Source organism: Bombus pascuorum, chromosome 14 (assembly GCF_905332965.1).
Source record: "Bombus pascuorum chromosome 14, iyBomPasc1.1, whole genome shotgun sequence".
NCBI lineage: Eukaryota > Metazoa > Arthropoda > Insecta > Hymenoptera > Apidae > Bombus > Bombus pascuorum.
Window position 1 is genome coordinate 4,521,063 of NC_083501.1, and position 14,924 is coordinate 4,535,986.

Genomic DNA, 14,924 nt, shown 5'->3' on the forward strand with positions numbered 1-14,924 from the left:
AATACTAAGGTACCTTGCGTAGGTGCGCTGCTTTATAAGTTCTCACAGTTTTATACCAATTTGAAAAACTTAGCGTTCGCGATGAACGAAAAGAATGGTATTAAAGAGTCTAAACCGAAACAGAGCCGGCGCCTGAGATACCGATCGGACGTGCGTATGCTGTTGAATCGCTAGCGGTCGGTAAAGTGTTAAAACTCACCGTCTGGCTACATCTCTTCGAGAAACCATAGGAATCGTCACTTTCTATAGCGGAGCTGCTAGCGCTAGGCTGGAGAAACGGCCTTGCGAAAGGCAAATCGCAGCAGCACGCGGTACAACCGGATATACGTTCGTAGGCATCGTGGGCAGCCTTGTCGCGACGTTCATGTCGGAAAACACCTGCGTTTCAACGGCCTAGAGCAGCAGACAATCCTTTACGTCGGCGACCTTCCGCGAACCATTGCGAAACCATAGTCCACGGTAACTGCAACCGGCATCCAGATGCATAGGATGCCTGTTCGATTCTCTCTCTAACCAGTCGAATGTCACCGCTGCTATTGTCACCACATGACAACCGACCATTTGTTACGAGACTAGTCCGACGTTTGTTCAACTACGTTAACCGCTAAGAATGTCCTCTTGCAAGCGGAATCTTTAGCTTTTAATGATGTTGCCTGATGGTATTGCAGGAACGTTGTGAGATTGCAACGGGGTGATACGTTGGATTTCGAAAAATTCCAAGTTACCTAAGAGTCTATTTATTTACGGTTGCTAACATGATTAACGAGTATAGGGAAGTTGTTTAAACAGAATACACTGTGAATGTTACCGCTATCGTCGGTCGTTAAATAGGGAAAATTAGACTTGTGACTATGTAGAAATTATTTTAATATTTTTTGTACTTTCAAATCGTGCAAAGAGCAGAAATGGTACACAGATACTTCTTTAACTTTGTCATTCGGTAAATCGTTGTGTATATTCACCAAAAATTACGATAGAAACTTGTACTAGAAATTCTCTTATTACGTTGCTATTCTTCTCTAATAAATAAAAACTTTAATACGGATACGTATTTTAATTTCAATTCTTTGGACTTGGAATTACTAAATACTATTTGGATCTATCAAAAACAGCGTTGGACTTGATAAAATATCAATAAGATAAAACTGTAGTATTTTTAATAAAGTTTCATAAATCTGTATTTTTAATAAAGCAATAGCGGCAATACCGAGAGAAAATATTTCTATCTTGACCTCTTTACATCAAGACGTCCAGCAGTGTTCATTTTCTTTAATCGAGAATTTACGAGCGATACGCATTAGGGTGCATTTTATCAAAAGCGTTGCTTGTGTTAGTCTCCGGCACCACCCGTGGTGAGAGGTGATTCTAAAAAACTCCAGACAACCAGGATTAAAAGAAGTAAAGAAAAAGCGGTCGTTGCCAAAAAAAGACGCGCTTTATCGGATATAAACGATGCTACGGAAAAATAAGATACATCAATGGGTTCATTATCGATTCGGCATCGGAATTGCTCAATTTGCCCGTTCTGGGACCTATGTACATTTGCTTTTGCTCGGTGTAAGTGTCTCGGAATAATATCATGTAAAGATGTTGTCTTATTTGTAATTTGTGTCTTGATATATAAAATTCAGTTTTCCCTTTTTTCCATAAAAAATTTTCAAATATACAGTGCCATTCAAAACTTTGCAATCGTTCTAGCGTGTGAAATTGAAAATAAGATTAAAAACTATGTAATTGAATATGTACATCACTTTAAACGGTAGTCTATTAGAATGATTTTCTGGTTTTTCCAACTAGTAGTTTTTTGTCCCTTTTTAATACTATAAGAGATTTTCCAATTCGAAATTATTTAAATACGCAATAAGGAGAGGTAATATTTCATTAGATAATTAACTGTCCATTTCGTTTACGACTGTTAAGCATAGAAGATGTAATATTATAATGTTATTGTAAAATAACATATTGTAAAATGTTGTTATATATTGTTGTACTATTAAGTACTATATAATGTTATTTGTTGATTTATATGTATGCTGACTATTAAATGCTGGTTGAGAGTATTAAAGTTGGTAAAACGAATCCCTGAATTTTGTATTGAAATGTTTTAAACATTACCGATCGGTAAGAAATCTGATAAAACTCGGTGTTGCGCGAATGGTAACGAAGCAGTATTGAGAAGAACCGATTGATCGGTATTATCTCGATCGATAATATAGAAATTTAAAGACTCCCTTGCCTTTGCGATAACTAGACGACAGTTCGTAACGATCTATGTAATCGTTCTGTGAGAAATAGATGGGGCGTGAAGTATGCTTATTTTTAAGTTTTTTTTTAAGGCTTAGTTTTAACTCAGTTGAGACAAGCAACGTGGAACGCGTGCTTCTTAATTTTAATTAATCTCAAAATAGACGTTTATATCGTATTATATTATCAGCACTTGCCATGGGATACATTGTGCGCAATGTTTGTACAAAGATACGTTATTTCACTTAGAGCGAAAAGTTAGAATTTCCTTTATGTAATTCGTTTAAATATTAAATTACTAAATGGAACAATTGATTTAACAGAATGTCTATAATTCCACTTTTGAAATTTCGCCTCAAGTAGATTAGTATCTATTTAGTATCTACTATTAGTTTAGCGTTACTTCTAAATGGGTTTACATCTACTTTCTTATTTGTTAATTTTAATCTACCTCTTAATTTTAAGTCTCATTGTTGAACGGTGGGGGAATAACGAGGGATTTATTCTTTGTTTTAAGTTATAGTTTTAAACCTTACTCGTAAGTCTTAATAAGATTAATTCCAAATTTGATTACCATAACCACAATAATCACATCTCATATGGAAACACACGCTAATGCAAAACATAATATGCATAAAATTTTGCTATAGTAAATATTGAAATACTTTTATGAACCACTGTATACAGAAGTATCAAATCTAAAAACTATTAATTGTATTCTTTACCTGACATTTAGATGAACCGTTCACGCTTCTTCTTGTTGTGCCTTCTACGATTCCTGTCTAACCATTCCAACTAACCACTCTAAAACTGACGCTTCTACGTTACATTTCAATACGATAGATCGATCGTGAAAAATTATATAGATTATTGATCCAATATCTCGATATATAATTGCGTATTTCGTCGTTTCATCGGCGCTTAATCTTTAGTTAATCTTTAGTAATCTTTAGTTAATCTTTAGTTAAAAGATGCGCGCGCATTTCGTGCATTATCTAATTTTAAACAAAAAATTTAAAAAACGAGTAATATATACAGAGAATATTTTTATGTCAAGTTAAAACAGGCTTTATATCAATGAGGTCTTTGTATAAAGACATTAGAAGTATAAACATGTTTAGACCTTGAAACGACAAGTTTTGACTCACTCTACCCGTTACTCATTCCATGAACTATAAACCATGCTACCTACCACTTAAATCAGTCTAATCATCTTTCGCTTTTAAACGCGACCTTCTCTTGTTTGCTAAAAGAAGATCTTGATATTACGAGCTATTAATTAATCGCACCATATTTCTAATCATCAACGAAAATAAAATTACTCATATAAGAACAAACAGTTTTTAAATAAGATCACGACTCTCAAATAATTACACTTAGAAAATAGGATCACTAGAATGTTAGTTCAAATAATTTACAACAGTAAAGTATGAAAATCAGTAAAAATTTTCTTTTATTAAGAAAAAAAAAATATTCAAACACATTGTTACATGTTCTAAACATTTTTACACATACAACATTTTTGGCATAGTCGCATAATTTTTCTTTGCACTTTTTTACACGGAAGAATAAAGACATCAAATAGAATGATGGAAACTCTTAGTAATTTACTACAGCGGGAAGATTTTGTTCAGTGGCACGCGACTAAACACGTCGTTGCTGAGTTGAGTGAAAACTTGACTGAAAGTTTCCTCGTAGGGGGCCTTGAGTTCCTTGAAAAGCAACTCGGCATTTTCATTGATGAAGTTGTTTAATTGTGGTCCTACAAAAGAAGAAGAAGGTAGGTGAAATATTAAATTATTAAATATGTAATTCGAGGACGCAATATTCAAGTCTTCGAAACTCGTGTAAGATTACAGAAATTTTCAATCACAACAGCATCACATCAGTCTAGGTTATATTTTTGTTAATTTATTAAGTTAATTATTCCATTTCTTTAATCATTTTAAATGTATTCTTTTCCATAAAATTTAATCCAGACCTAACCTCATTTAACCATTAAATGTTATCATAGATAAAATGTCATCTGATGCAAATTTTATTTTAATATTACCATCCTATAATAAAACTATCACAATGTTACGTTTAATCACTGCAAACGATATTTTTTTTACTTTTTATATAAAATATTGAATTTCATTCGTGATAGCATTAACCTAATTTTGTTTCATCATAACTGTCATTAATTAACAATTCACTTTGTCTAATTTCACTTAGAACTGAATAAATCTAATAAATAATGCATCGTAGCATCGATAAGATAGAAGATATTTATGTTAGAATTTCCATGTAATCATGACTGACTTAGGAAAAGATCAACTGTAAAGGTGAACGTCGTACATAATCATAAATTTATAAGTCTATGCACACGACGCATTATTTTTCTTCCGTTCGAAACGGTGACCTCGTAAGATAAATAAGATCATATTTCTATTTTTGTGAATAGCATAACAAGTATCATTATTGTAATTTGATCATAAACAATGATTGTAATGAATGGTTTTCCTACAATTTTATACAAAATTGTGAGTCACGATGCATTGGAAATGTAAATACTACATTAGAAGTTTTCTATAGTATTATTAGTAGATTATCAAATTGAATGTATTTATGAAAAATGTATTATTCGGATTATGAATGATTGAAATTATTTGGAAAACTATATAGTTTTTATCTCACTAAAAGTCCCTAGAAACTCATCGTTGTAAGTTATACAATTTTTCTGACAAATTCACAAATTGGTCAAATTGATCGTTCTGGTAGCTGTAATATTAATACGTAAAAATGTATAAAAAATTCGGCTTTTAGTTAATATTTGATAAATGAAACAAATTTTTGCTTGGATTGTGATGTTCATAAAAGTTAAAATTTGTATAGACATGTACAGTGATTAGTACGTTTCTTCTGCGTAAAGGTTAATTAATATGCATTAATAAGTAAGGATTGCTGCTATTGTATGGTGATTTTTGATAAATACCTAGTGTCTTGTCACCATTGAAGAGGTTGTCGAACTGTAAGCTGATTTGAGCAGGATTGAGTGTCACTCCGTATTTCTTGATTTTCAAGTAAGTCTCTCCGTTCTTTTCATACTTCTCGCAGGATATTTCGTTATGCGATTTCAAGTTATCTAAATATTTCAATAAAAACGATGATTGAAAAAACGTTATTCATTATTTATATTTATCATTTAAACGCAATAGATATAGATTTCTATAGATATAGGAAGAAATACAAATTCTAAAAAAAGGAGAAAAGAGAAGAAAATACGAATAAAAGGAATTACAGCTTTGCAAAGATGGGAATAGACGAAAATTTAATTTTTATATTTTTGAAATGAATCGATATCGAGGAGATAGATTTCTAAAGAAACGAAGAAGGAATTTGAAAACGTTATTTATCATCTACAATGTTAAGTTTTTTAAATTATAACATGTAAGTAGATAATATATAAGCAAAAATATATTTACACATGGTGATGTTTGATCTTCCAGATCCTTTGACAGGCAAGAGTAACACTTTTCCATCGATCTTGTAATTGGCGACGAAGTCTACTTGAGGATGGATCGTATCGGACGTCAATAAACATCCATTATCCAGAGTTAAACTAAAAAACGAGCGTTATCGTTAATCATCGTCTTGGATCGAATCGTAAGTTTCATGTCAACATTGTTTTTTTTCCTCAATACGTATAACGTTCTTTTTCTTTATTTATTGACTATTTTTAATTTATGGAAAAATATTTTATCTCGTTTAAAAGATTATGCGTTAATTATTATTTACGACGTAAAGTTATAGATACATACACGTACATAGAATAATCTGCTGAATTATATTTTGACGCGTTCTTGAATTTTTCTAGTTTTTCTACTTTCAATATTATTAAGTCTGTATATACTCTCATCAATTTAGAATAAATCCTTTTATTGGTTCGATTTTTTTGAGTTCAAGTTTGGTTTTAACGAACAGGACACAACTTCCAATTTCTACCAGCTATTTCTTTCTCTTTTTCCTTGTTACTTCATTGTGCATCGTACCGGTTCTGCCCATATTTGGCCGATTCTTATAATCCGAGCACATGATACATTTCTTTCCTTAAATTATTATGCAACCGTTCCACTGTGCTTATTTATTTTTATTCGATTAAATTTGTTTACCAAACAGTTAATGCAATTCTCCATAATATCGTACATAGTACAACTTTTTAACTACGAATCGACTAACGTAATTTCTATTAACTACTCGCATTAAACGCACTTATTTTGCTAAACGTTACGAAAAAGTTTGATCGCAGTAAAATATTTTCTAATTCTCGGAAAGCAATTAATTGTCCAATTATTGAATAGCAAATAAAGCAAGCGTTTTTCAACTTACTGATGATTGTAGATCCTAACACCCTTCGTAAGGCCATGTAACTTAATATTCTTATATTCCTGCCTCAAAGTAACCGATCCTTCTGCTTCTCCGATACTGACGCTGTCCACTGCCAATGGTTCAATCGGCAAAATTCTTAAACTCCTCAAGCCTGCAGAAAAGATTCATCTTTAATTTCGTTTCACTCTGCGATCTTTAACTTTCTTTTTTATTTTTATTGAAAAATTTTTCAAACACGATTTAATGAACGATTATAAAAGCCAAATATATAGCACAGCACTCTTTTAGCTGTTTTAGAAACCTAACGTAATATATAAAATTAGATTTAGACATAAGTAACATTTGCCCACAAAGGATGGATACGAAGTTCGTCTAGACAGAATTAATAAATTCTTTTAATCGCACGATCTCTCCAGATAGTTAATCGACCGGTCACTAGAAACGATTATATAAAAGTTCTTCCTGTTGGAATTCCAGCCAATGAAAAGCGCAGCTGCCGCATTTTTCACTTTATCTAAAAAGAAATAAAACTCGAACTAGATGTATATTTTAGTTGGAAAGAGTAATAACGTGTACATCGCTCTGAACATTTTCCGCGTGTAATCGTTTTTATTCTTCTTTTACATATTTCCATAAGTACATGACGTTTGTAGTCTAATTATCAAACGTCAGAGTCTAAGAAAATCTTCACAACTGTTCCGCAGAAAATTAAATTATTCTTCGCTGAAATTATTAAATCCTGTGTCTTTGTTTAACTGAAATGAACGATACCGAAGTTCGAGAACTTTCAGAAAATTGTTGGCAAAAACAGTCAAAATGAAAATATCAAAATTATTAATTTATATGGATAAGATCTTTGCATAATAATTGTTCCAATACTAACCATTCGTATGAGACTTAAGAAGGGTGCATTAAAATTATTTTATATTTTGAGAGTTATGTTTGAAGTTATGTCAAGTGCTCAATATTTTGGGTATTATGAATGAGAGTATATATACAGGTAAACACATGTGCGAATTTTAATTGGGGATTCAGAAAGCGAAGGGAGTCAACTTGAGTCAAGGAGAACCTCTGTAAATTGCCACACGTGATTATATCGGAGAAACTAATGCCAGTTTCAAGGAAACGCAGCGTGCATTGCTCTTGTGAAATCAGCAAGGAATTGTGCACAACGTTTACCAATACATCGAAAATTGTAAAAAAAAATGAAAAATATCAAAGGGGTCAAAGTCTGTTTTAATCGATTCTCTGCCTAATTTGAATCCGTAGAAGATATTTCTCTTCAGGTTTCTTTGGACAAATTTGCAAATGTGAGAAATGGTTGTTCAATGACACAGGTTTCTCTCCTGCGTTCCTATGAAAAGTTTCAGCCTCCAGTTAAACCTGCAGAAAACTGAATATCAACAACTAATTGTACTATTTATAAACAATGACACATTTATTATTGATACTTTCAAAGGTAAGAACGAAAATTTAATAACCAATTCATGATGTTTACATTTTAATTGTAAAACTGGCAGAGGAAATTAACTATTTGATGCTGATATTTGTAATTAACAATTTAAATAACATTTATAGTTAATAATTTCCTCCAAAAGAAATGAAAACTTAGCCTATGATGTTGCACTTTTGAAAATTTAAGATTGAAGATATCGTGCGTGGAGAGAGATAGTACAAATATCAATGAGAAATGATTGTCTGCTAATAACATTCATAATGTATAATTTCTTTAAAGAAGGGGATGAAATAATTCATTTACAATATTACTAGTTCGACTTAAAGAAGAAAATAGAAAAATAAATGGAAGAACAAATACTATTCTTTCAATGAAAATTGCGTTGGATTAGGAGACCACGATCGGTCAGGTGAAATGGTTGCATAATTGCGCAAATAATAAATATTTAGTGTAAACTTTAGTTTCTATTAACCAAATTGGTTTTTGCGGCAGAAATTGAAATTAATTTATGCATAATGTTTGACGCAAATGTGGTAACATTGCTTGCTAATGATCAGATAGCATATACGTAGGAATATTTTACACATACTCCTATATCTAGTAAAGCATAAAAGATTTTTAAAAATTCTTACACTGTTGTAAGAGTTTCTATACAGAAAAAAAGCAATAAGGATGGATACAAATCAAAATAGACATCAATTTTTCAATTTTTTGATAAAGAAAAAAAGGGTAATCCTTACCTCCAGCCAATGAAATGACAGCATCTGTAACAGCCTCGTCTAGGCATTCGGTAAGCTGTTCTTCTGGCAACGATCTGCTACATACCTTCCAATTGCTTGCTATAAGAATTAACGAAAAACAAACAAATAAATGAACGATACATACTGAGACTGATAATGATGGAAAAATGTCGCATGCAACAGTTACGTAAACAGTTACTGCATTGCAGTGGATCCAATAAAGTGCAACACAGTTACGAAGCCGATCTGAAGCTCGGAATTGACTTTCTCTTTCAGACCGTGATCATGTCTCCATGATACGTAATGATTTTTCGATTGGAAATCTGAAATGTTTCGTCCAGATCCAATAATTTCATTGTTTGCTCGCGGCTCAAATTTCTTTTTCATCGACACTGAGTTCAATATTGGCATCTCTTTGGATCCACTCAATAATTCATACGTTTCTACATACATGATATTTGATTTTTCTTTAGTTAAAGTATTAATAAGAGTTTAACTAAACTAATTTTTTAAGTATTAATAAGAGTTAAAAAATTAGTTTTTTTTTACTTTGAAGTGTTTCATTGTATCTTATAGTAATTTTTTTTATGGTCGTTGAGGATAGATCACATGGAGTTTGTTCGAATACAGAAGAATAGCTAGAATGTTTGAATTATTTTACAGCGATTTTCTTTCTTTGTACTTTGGGAATCGTTCTAAGCCAAGTGTGTAGCAGAGTGTCGTAAGCTAAGAGTTGTCAACCAAACGTTGTAACAACAAACAAAGAGTCGTAAGTGAAAAATACTGAAGCTACTTACGCAGATCGATGGCGATGGCCATGGCCAATGACATGACCACGATGAGTAACTTGATTATCGCCATATTTCCCGTGAAAAATTCTAATAGATCGGTTGAAGAAGTGTTCTACGACGGTCTTCTCCGAATTGAAAATTACTTCGGACAGTTGAGTGTGAACTGAAGAAAACAGTCATTGATGCAGTCTATTTAAGCAGCAGGATCGCCCCACTACTACTTGTCTGATCAAGTACGCGTTCCTCTTCCCTCGAAATTATGCAAAAACGAAAAAAGTCATTAAAACAATACCTGAGGACATACAAAGCAATGACGACACATGAGCTCTAAATGTTCAATGCCATTCGTTGTTGTTGTTATTGGAAATTCCATTCCACGATGAAAAATCTTTGATCTAAATCACTACAGTACTTAAAACTCTATTTATCCGACACAGTCGATGGACAAGATAAGTCGATGGACAATTGTAGTTAATTTTCACGTAATTGAAGAAAACAGAAAAATGTATAAACAACTGATGCAAACACTTATTCATACAAGCATTATATCGCATGTCCTGGCATCGGATAGTAGAGGTCCAGGAACACGTTCGATGTATCGGGCTTTGTGATGATAGTTCGGATAAATGGAGTACTACCATATTTATCTACGTGCTTTCATTCAGTAACTGGAACTGTTGTCAGTTGTCAATGTGGACTGGAACTCTTTTCCATTTTTCTTTATCGTTTAGATTTAAGGTACAAAATCTTATTCCTCAATTCCATTATTAGATCTGCTCATTTTCCTTTTTGTTCTTACTTCTTTCTTTGCTTTCCTATCTTTCTATTAACAATCTGCAAACAGATGTTTTAACAATTTAGCTGAGATTCTTTTTTGCTTAAACGTGACAATACATGTTGTTCATTTTCCAAAAACAACTCTGATTTTACTAATTTTCTTGTCCTTTTTCTTCTGAGCTTCCCTTTTTTCTTTGTCTTTTCTTGTTTTCTCAGATTTATAATGTGAATCGTGATTCTTTGTTTCCTTCTACGTTTTTCTCTATTATATTTGTTTTCAATTTTGTCTTTCTCCTTACAACTGTTTCTGTGTTTATATAGAGATGGTGTAGATGATTTGTAGAGATGGAATGTCGGTTGTGAGTGCAGTTGCTGTTTTATCTGCTCGTTGAAAGCGTTCACTTTAAAAGTAAAAGTATTTTGCATATGCAGGTTTGTCCCTTATCTATATTCCTCGTTCCTCCTTTGCATCTAGGGAAACAACCTACTCCTCTAGAAATTATCTTGACAGCTTTTATGGTTCAATTACTCTACGATGCTGCTCTCTTGATTTTATTGATTACAGGTAATTGAATAGGTATCATGTTTAAGTACATATTTGCAACTAATGATATATTTAGTTCGAATTATTCAGAATGGAACTTATTAGAATTTCACAGGAACCTTTGGTAGGATACAGATATTTGATAGGAAGCTAATAATTCTGTGTTAATTACCATCTGCGTGATTAATATCATCATAAGCTCATATTTAAATGTCGTAATTTTCATATTTATTTGCAATCTCAATGAGCCACATCATTTACCATCGATTTTACATGCAGAATATATTACATCTACTTAGGAACAAGTTTATCTCTCTTTGCTTTTAAGCAATCATAAAAAGCTGTTTATTTATTCTAATCTATAACCATTTTTATCATTATCATCAGCAAACTTTTTTAAGGTAATAAAGTACCAGAAAGTCGCAAACAAGCATGGTTTAAAAAAATTTTTTCAATATTTCTAATCTCAGTTCTCCAGCGCGATAAATATCTTATATGGAGCGTTGACGCACTCGGTGGACGTTAAAATTTTCCTTTCATCTGCATCTCGAATAGAAAACTCGAGAAAAAAGTCTCGCGGATGGCAGAGACGGAATTGCTCGAAGTGAACAGTGGCCACTTAGAGGCAACAAAGGGAACAACAAAGGGATTCTGGAAAGCTCGCATCGCCATTAACAGTCATCCTGTACACCTGCCATCGAATCAGAAGAAAACAACCGTATGCAACTATGTTGATCTGAAAAAGATCATTATTTGGCGACAAACATAGTCAGAAATGTATTTGTTAAATATTGTAAATTTTTTAACATTCTGAAAGATTCAAATTATCATTACAAATTACTCTGAATTAGCTATAGGTTTGGTGATTCATTTAGGTAAAATTTATTTTCAATAGCGAGACACATTAAGGAGTATATGTGAAAATCGATAATGAGGTACTTAATTACTTCCTTCTAAAAATAGTGAAGAGGATCTTTAGATATTAATTGAATTTTAATATCTTTTTTCCTCAGGCAATCCTAATTTCTTATTCCAAAGTTCACATAATCAAAAATTAAATCATAGATTATTTCTTCACTACTTAACTCTACTTTATTCTTCTCCTAAGAAGATAATTCTTTGATCTAATGATAAAATCATTCCCCAGCTACTTATTCTTTACGCTTTTCCATTATTAATCTCCCCTTTTTGCGATGGAATTGTCGATTTTGTTAATATTCACGTGACATTGGCTGGATATTGTCAACCAAGACTTAAATCGATAATATTCGCGTTCGTAAAATACATCCTTCATAAGATGTGAACGATCGATTAAAAATGCACATAATTTACCCAAAGACGACTAAGGTTACGCGTTCACGGTCATCGAGGTCCACTGTTTCGAGGTTCACTGATCTCGAAACCTGCACAATTTTCGCTCGAGAGCAAGTTTTTACTTTCGTTGAATACGAAATATGTGAAACATTTGATACATATAATCAGTAATCATTAAACTACCGACTGTTATTACTGACCTATCCGACTATAACACTATGATCTATTTAATGGGAAGATACCTATAATTTCATCCAGTGACTTTATAATTCGACAGAAATATTTAAAAATATTGACACGAAAAAAAAAAAAAAAAAAAAAGAATAGAATCTGAGCAAGGACTCGCTTCACCTGCTAGATATTGTCATGGCCAATTTAATGTTTGCTTATGTCAACGAATAAGTAATCTCCGTGCAGCGATAATATCTAATAATATTTTGAAGGCTTTGACGTTCATCTATTTAAAAAAAAAACGAGCAAAAAGAACAAAGATTATAATAGCAGCAAATAAAGTACGTTACATACATCAGCAATTAGTAACGCTGTAAATTGTAAATTTTGAACGATGCTTAGCATGTTCGATTGTTTGTTCAAGTAACGACAGAGCCGACAAAGAACTAAACGACTGCGTATAATTAGCTAACGCAAATTTTTATGCAATTTATAATTCGTCAAGACAGACAAATACATTCACAAGTTTTTACGGTTATTTTAAGGTTGTTTTCTTCTCTTTCTTTTTTACGAATCTTAATTAGATTTAACTACTTTATGACGTTTAAGAAGAACCGTAAAATTACCATTTTGGTTTCGTAATTTCTAATATAATTTTATCTCAAGATCGCTGCGAGTTAAAAATATCGAAGATATGAAACTGTAGTTCTATCTAAAATTTTAATTGTCTTCATTTCTTCCAGGAACACATTAATAATGATTGTATTGTAACGAAAGTGTAAATAATTTTCCGAGAAAGCGCATTTTTAGTTTCTTCGTTAAGTCAGGTACAGAAAATTCGACGGATGTGTCTTGGGTAATAACACAAGCGAATAATAATATAATAATAATAACGGGAAGAGTAGGATATATTTTATAGATAAGTTATTCGATATAAACGTGAGTGACGTGATTCGTCTCGTTGATGTATTTATGTATGTTAAATGAACTATGTCGTAATCTCTTCTATCTTTATTCTACCGATTAACATTTTGTTTCGTGTCGTCGATTGTCAGCATATAGTATCATAATAATCAACGTTTATAACGAATTTACATTCGTCTCGAATCATTCGATAACATGAAACTTGTAGCCATTTACATGAATATGAAAAATCAACTGCTTTAGAATAAAGCGGTTAAAGCAAGAAAAAATCGATGAAAAGCGAGAAAGACGATAGGTAATTGATATGCGTAATCGTAACCAATTTATTGAAAAGAAATTTGCAATTTAGAAACACAATTGTGATTTACTCGAGTCCAGTTGTTATGCAATAATAATGTCTTCGTTACTTTTATAATGCACACTCTTTGTGCATTCAAAAGAAAAAAAGAAAAAAAAAAAGGAAACGAACAAAGAACAAACAAGTTCTGAAGAAAAGACGAAAATTTGATTTATCACTGTATATATCCGCTATTTCTTTAATGATTGTTTTTTTAGATATTCATGAGACAAAAAGGAGACATAGCAGAGATAAAAACATTCGGTGAGAAATACGACATCTGATTTAATATTATGTGTATTCATTATTTCTTTAATATATACCGTTTCTATGTTAAAAAAGGAGAAAGAACTGGAAACTTCTGAAAGAAGAACATCTTTAATTTATTTTAATTCGCTAATAGCCCTCTTTCTTCATAATTAAATCAACGTTTGTGGCTCTGTGGCTTTGAACTTTCATTTAAAAATGTTTATCTATGAATAAAGTTCTAAGTGTTTTTATCCATCTCCCAATTAGCTTGCATATTTTCATTAATGAAAACAACCGCGAGAACTATAATTATTCGCACATAGATAATCGCGAAAAGATTAATTTGTTATGAATGGGAGGATAGTATTAAACAATTAAAACGTTATTCACAATTTTAAGAAGAATAGAAGGACGACTTTAGATAGTATAGAAGTAATTTCTGATTTAAAAAAGTTAGAAAGATTTACGTGATATCACTTTAAGAGGAGCAGAAAAAGGATAATGAAATGGACAGAAAACGGATAAAATTAAAAATTTCTTTATAATGTTTTTTTACGCTTGAGAGATCTTTTAACATTATACGAGATATAAAAGACATTTGTATTTTTTTCAGACACAAAATATCCAATAATAAATACCCACAAAGGCAATGAGTTTCAAGTGCACTTCTCGTTTCGTGTTTTGCTGCTGTTTAACGGGACAAAATAATCGTTAAAGTATTCATGATGTGGTCAATCAAGTGGAACTACTGTTGGTATAAAATGACGAATTTTTTTCATCCTCCTTCCATGTTCTTGATGAATTAAATTAATTAATTATTGGCTACGTCTTCTTCTTCTGCTTGTGATTTCTGTCCAACTGTGTGTAATTATTACATGCATCAATTTTTATTTAGGAAACCGTGGCACCAAAAATTTGTATTTCAAAGGCTTCAAAGTTGAAAATTTATTATGTAATTGCAAATTAGATAATTTTCGATGTAAACTTAAAATGGATTGCAAAATTC

The 14,924-nt window shown here is 31.8% G+C and overlaps 1 protein-coding gene and 1 long non-coding RNA gene across 2 annotated transcripts in view; both read right to left on the bottom strand.

Moving 5' to 3' along the window:
* The window catches only part of LOC132913917 (uncharacterized), a 57,433-nt gene extending 54,273 nt beyond the window's left edge, over positions 1–3,160 (bottom strand). Inside the window, exon 1 of the long non-coding RNA XR_009659486.1 lies at positions 2,970–3,160. This is a non-coding gene — a long non-coding RNA (uncharacterized LOC132913917). The remainder of the gene's footprint in view (positions 1–2,969) is intronic.
* A 512-nt stretch (positions 3,161–3,672) lies between these two features.
* Positions 3,673–9,755, bottom strand: LOC132913906 (protein takeout-like). Its single transcript, XM_060972567.1, has 6 exons — positions 9,609–9,755; positions 8,812–8,910; positions 6,616–6,766; positions 5,712–5,848; positions 5,222–5,371; positions 3,673–4,006 (listed from the first exon to the last, which is right to left on the bottom strand). The coding sequence occupies exons 1-6, from the start codon at positions 9,670–9,672 to the stop codon at positions 3,855–3,857; spliced, it is 753 nt and encodes a 250-aa protein (XP_060828550.1). The 5' UTR covers positions 9,673–9,755; the 3' UTR covers positions 3,673–3,854.
* Positions 9,756–14,924: the final 5,169 nt, after the last annotated feature.